Source organism: Protopterus annectens, chromosome 8.part1 (genome assembly GCF_019279795.1).
Source record: "Protopterus annectens isolate FY-2018-M chromosome 8.part1, PAN1.0, whole genome shotgun sequence".
NCBI lineage: Eukaryota > Metazoa > Chordata > Ceratodontiformes > Protopteridae > Protopterus > Protopterus annectens.
In genome coordinates this window covers 474,895,815-474,901,814 of record NC_056742.1, presented here as the reverse complement: position 1 = coordinate 474,901,814, position 6,000 = coordinate 474,895,815, and the positions used below count along the sequence as shown (strand labels likewise).

At 37.4% G+C, this 6,000-nt stretch overlaps 1 protein-coding gene across 1 annotated transcript in view; it reads left to right on the top strand.

Annotated features, from left to right (window-relative positions):
* The first annotated feature begins 660 nt into the window (after positions 1 to 660).
* Positions 661 to 6,000, top strand: part of LOC122810147 (olfactory receptor class A-like protein 1) — a 40,624-nt gene continuing 35,284 nt past the window's right edge. Inside the window, exon 1 of the mRNA XM_044081622.1 lies at positions 661 to 960. Coding sequence (XP_043937557.1) covers positions 661 to 960 — 300 coding nt within the window. The remainder of the gene's footprint in view (positions 961 to 6,000) is intronic.

Below are 6,000 nucleotides of genomic sequence, written 5' to 3'. Positions count from 1 at the left end.
GTTATAGCAAAGCTCAGGTTTTGATCTTAGGAAGATCTGAATGTTGATGAAAATGGGTGAGACATATAGCAGTGAAGGAAAGAGGTATGTATTGGCTAAGTAACTCTTGAGGAGCTGGCAAAGAATATTTTTGATCTACAGAGCATACCCAGTTTTTGGTGTGCTGTTTTTATGCACTTTTGAATATGAAGATCATATTTCAGTTGATCATCTATTACAATATGAAGTAACTTTGTGTGAGGTACAACTTCAAATTCAGTATTGTTGAGAGGATATTTTGAAGGTGTCTTTTATGTCTGTTTGGGTTTTGAGGAGAAATACGAGCAGTTTTGTTTTATTTGGATTTAGGAAAAACTGATTGTCACTGAGCTAGTTTTTAACAGAGTTGAATGCTTGCTGAGTGATAGATTATAACTGGCAAGGACTATCAGATGTGCAAATGACAGTGAAGCCATCTGCATATTGTATAAGTGTAGCTTGTTGAGAGGATGTATGTACACCTTTTATAAATAAGGAGCCTTGTGGGACACGTACTAGGAGAAAAGATGAGGAAGTAGAGAGCCATTTAACTGATTGTAGCTGGTTAGATAGGTCGTTAGAGAACCACGTGACTGTTGTACTAGAAAAGCCTAAAGCAGGCACTTTTGAGAGTAGTCTGGTATGTTTGACAATGATGTCATCAATGACATTACTGAAGATCTACCAGAACTGTACTTCATTTTGTATGCTGATGATATATCATTAATTCAAGTGAAGAAATCTCAGACCACCATTCGATCAAAACTTCGGCACTCTTTGTTTAACTTATATCAGTCGGATCCACTCTGGGGGAATGAAGTAAGGACCAGCCAACTCAGTTTGACAAGTGGCTCAGGCAACATGTGGAGGAGCAAGCAGATGGTTGTTACCAGCCCTGGGGAAGAGGATAGTCCTGTGGGTGTCTCTGATGGTCATATCTGGGTGAGGCTGGAGATATGATTATCAATAGCATGTCAAATAGGGGAAAATAGGAGTGTGGAGTGTCTGAGCTGCTCTGGAGGTGGAGCAAAACACTGCATGTCCCCCACTGTATGCCGACTCCATACTTCACTACAGGAACTGTGGGGAGAAAAGGAATAAAGTGAATAGGTCATAAGAAAAAAAATCCAGAAGATGGAAAGTGATACCCTCCCCCAGATTCACTTAGTTCCTCATTGGCCCCAGCTCAAATTTTAGCATTGGACCATTAGTGGACAGGAGTGCTGATATATCCACTAAAGGATGTGGAGCACTGGAATTAATGTCAGGATGATAGTAAGGGATGAAAAAAGAAGGCAAAAAAATGTCAACAGTCTGAACAGAATAAAACCACAAATGTGATGCTCTTTCGTACTAAGTAAAAACCTTCACCTTCTAACCATTACTGTTTTGGACAATCAAAACATTTCAATTCCTGGTGTAACTGAATACAAATATCTTGGCTTAACTCTTAGCTTTTCTCTCAGCTTTACTCTCCACACTAGCAATATCACCAATAAAGTCTTATCCCAACTTAAACATTGCTTTAGAATTTCTAATTTTCTTTATCATATGTCTATAAAATCGTTGCCAGGAATGTTCTCCTCTCTAAATTAGAATACAGATTTTCTATACTCACCTTCCTCTCAGCTTGTAGTAATCAGTGACATCATGTCACAGAAAATATATTGTCACATTTGCATTAGTAGTCCACCACAGGGAACACCATCATAATCTCCTAAATAAACCAAATTGTCTGCCTATTTCCCAAAGGTCCATTTATCTACTTAACACCTTCACAGGCAAAGTCCTAAAATTAGGTTATTTCCCCCCACCCCAGTAAAGAAAATTCCCTCTTAGAGAACATTCCTAATCCATGAGGAGTACCCATGACAATACTATCTCTCTTAACAGTCCTCCTTTTAAAGTAGTAGTGACTAAAACAGCCATCTCCAGATATGGTCCCGCTCTCTGTTATAGTCTACTGACTGAGATTAAATGTCAAAATACCTTGATCATTTTTAAGAGGACTTTGGCTGAACATCCCTTCTATGAAGTGAACTGTAAGTGCTTTAAAGACAATGGGTAATTGAAACACATCCCTTACCTACCTCTAATCTTACTTATAAATTGAATTTCGAACTTTAGCTATTCTCTTTTTCTCAATCCACTATTGAAACTCTTCTTATTCTGTCATTTTAATTTTTAGCCATCTTACATTATGTAAAACATCTACATTTTCTTAAAAGTTAATCAGTTTTCATCTCACAAATGTATATAATTGAACAGGAAATGAAATAAACTAAATTGTTGAATTTTCTCATTGTTCCAGCTGCTAAAGCATGCATACTAATTTGTATCCAAAGTTTTGTAAATATGTTGCTTCTACATGGAATCTCTTAATCTAATAATGGTTCATTTCTGTTACAAGTAGCTCTATATACTCTGTAAAACTCTAGTATGTTTTGTTTTGCCTCTTGCCTGGGTCATAGATAAAATGGCTATCCTCACCAACTCAAACACATTAATTAATTAATTATTTAATTAAATACATACATACATAAATAAATAAATAAATAAATAAATAAATGATGACAGCAAATACAATTGGATGTTATATGCTATTCAGGCATCATACACAGGAACTTTCCAGTAATGCATGTTATGAGGATCTAAACTATGCAAAGAGGGAGAAAGAAAAGAGGATTCCATGGCTAGAGAAGAACTTTCAGAAGGTACGTGTAAAGGCAAAATATATAGTAAAGGGAGGAGTAAAAAACCTTCCCCTTACCAGGCTAAATCAGTAGAAAGAGAGGGATGATAAATCTAGGCATATCCCTTGTTTACCCAGATACAAAGGAATTACTTTGTTTGTGTCTTTCGGCTTTTTCCCGGTTAGGGGTTGCCACAGCGGAACTCCGGTCCACTAATGATTGGCAGTAGAGTTTTACGTGCTGGCTTGCCGGGCCTAATGCACAACCTTCAATGAAGGAACGCCTGTTTACGCATGTCGCCACACAGAAGACGCTCTAACTGAGGATCGAACGGGCAACGTCTAACTGTGAGATGACAACGCTACTGCAGCACCACCACCGCAGTATACAAAGGAATTACTAAGCATCTAAACTGGATTGAAAGAATGGACTGAAGAAGTGAAAAGGGGGGAGGGATACAAAGTGACAGAAGAAACATGTCTTGAATAAGAGTGTAGAATATTGTTATGTCACTACTCTCTGACTGATGTACTGATGTCAGTGATGTTATAACTAATGATTACAAACACTATTCTGCAAAAAGACTTTTATTAACCATGAAAAAGTAGGGGTTCTCTCAAAAAAAGTAAAATACCTATGATGATAGTGCACTGGCCCACTAATCAAGGAGCTTCAATCTTCACCACTAGCACCAGTGAGGGGCATGCACATTGGGAAGGATAACAAGGCAACACACAGTAAAGTACAATTTCCCTTAAGAGCACAAGCACACAGAGATCACAGTCAGTCCGGGGCTGGTTTCTCCCTTTCTATCCAGATCCCCAATAAGACTCCCCATTGGAACAGGTATAGGGTAAATGTCTCAGCCGAGTGGTCAAGCTAAAACCTTCAGCACCCTCTCTGTGCAATCAGTGCTTTGTGTCCCTGCCCAAGTAGCTGACACACACACACACACACACACACACACACACACACACACACACACACACACACACACACACACACACACACACACACACAACCACACACACACACTTTGAGATATGAGTTATATACAAACACACATACACTCCTGGGGAAGGCTGGCACTGGTTTTCCAGCTATGCCCCCTTCTCTGCCCAGGCTATAAGGTAGAAATCACTGCCACCAACCATTAATATCAGCTACTAATAAGGCCCTTACCAAAGGGTGTCCAATTTTACTGTGCAATATTATTTTTATCCAATTAGTAAGTATAACGATCAGCAAGGCTTATTGGAGTGGCTTGTACAGTATCGCTATATACATGCAATGTACTCTAGAGCTTAACTTATCTCTACAAAAAGCAGCCACAGTTGAAAGGTTTAAAAATATTTAATAATAAATAATAAAAACACAACACAATACTTATTACTTCAACACAATTACATACAGAGTTCAGAAATCACAAGGAAATGCTTTAAAATAATACTGTAGAATAGTCGGACATAAAAATAGAAAACAGCTAGTCTTGTTGTTGTGTCTTTCGGCTTTTCCCGGTTAGGGGTTGCCACAGCAGAACTCCGGTCTGCTAATGATTGGCAGTAGATTTTTACGTGCCAAGTTGCCAGCCCCTGACACACAACAGCTAGTCTAATCTTATTATTTTCTATCTATTTCTAAGAAAAGTCACTGTTATAAATAACTATCCTATTTACAAGCAAAACAAAGTACTGGTGAGTTGGTGTGTTCAGGTTCAGACAAAATCAAAAATGTTCTAATTCTCTCTCTCTCTCTCTGAGAAAGTCTTAAATTGATAATACATCACTGCTGACTCATTTTAGAGTACATCATTCTAGATATTCTCTGGTTTAATTTCCTAGGCTAACAGAAACTCAGAGTTTAACATATCTTTGTAATCTTGCACCTGCCAGAGCCACAGCAATAAAAGACATTGTACATGTAAAATCTAGCAATTAACTATGGTCTCAAAACAATAGAAGGAATGTCTTAGCCCAGATATCATGTATCCGAGTTTGAGATCAAACAGTCATACAGTGCTTGGCTTGTCAGCTTTCTTCCAGCAAAGTGCACTATGGTTACATTTTTGAAGCTCAGCACAACATATAGTTTAATCATAACATAGTTCTTGTTTACATTTGTAAAACCAGCCTGTGGATTATATTAATATTTACAAATCACATAGAATTATTTACAAGATTCTTTCTGGCTGGGCTTGCAGCCTTTCAGTTTTTCACAATACCACAAATCTCATTTGGTGATTTAGATATGTTGCATGGTCAAATATTTTATGGAAGAATACACCAGGCCAATAATTCTTTAAAAGCAGAAACGTCTCCACATGTAGATGGGATTCCCATTGACTTTTATAAATGCTATAAATATAACTCAATGGACATCTTCTGTTACTGCTTCATACTATGGAAAGGAAAGGAATTATTTCCTACTCTATTAGGCAGCTTCTAATGCATTTTCTCACAAGAATGAAAGGAAAGAACAGATCCTAAAGACATCAGATCAGGTTCCTTCCTACCTAATGACACAGAGATGTAAGCTTACATTTTCACTGCTTATCTGGGAAAGATCCTTCCAGGAATTGCACTTAATTACTTGCAAGTTCACTGCTTATCTGGGAAAGATCCTGCCAGGAATTGCACTCAATTACTTGCAAGTCTTTGTGAAGAGAAACAAGGCAGCAGTGACCTGCTATGAGGATTCTTTAACTTACAACAACTAGTTACAACAACTAGTTGCTGCAGCATTGAATTTCATAAGGTCTTTGTCGCCCTAGACGGATTTTTATGGGATGCCATTGAATGTTATGGAATTACAGATTTGTTTGCTACAGCTTACAAAATACTCTATAAGCAGCCACTGACACAATTTTTTACTGATACCTATGGCTCTGTTATATTCAGTCTGGTAGCAGGAACCCACTAGGCATGGCTAGTCTCTTACAGCATAGTTGTCTTAGATGTTGAGACTTTAAATTTAAACTCATTCAGTGTTATAAGGAATGTGGCATTCCATTTTGTCAGAATAAGACCATAACACCAATATGAACTATGTAATGGGCTATAATGTAATAATAGTAATAGGTTATGCTTTAAAAACATAATAGACTATGTATTAATATAATACATTATAATGCTTCCTTTTCCCAAGTTATATTCCTTCAGCTTTTATTTATTTTTGAAGAAAAGTAGTAACTGATTTTCACCTTATGCATGCAAATGGATCTTGTCTTGGGAAGAATTAGTAACATATGTACTTCTCAGGAATAAAGACAACCTAGAAAAGCTATTTGTAG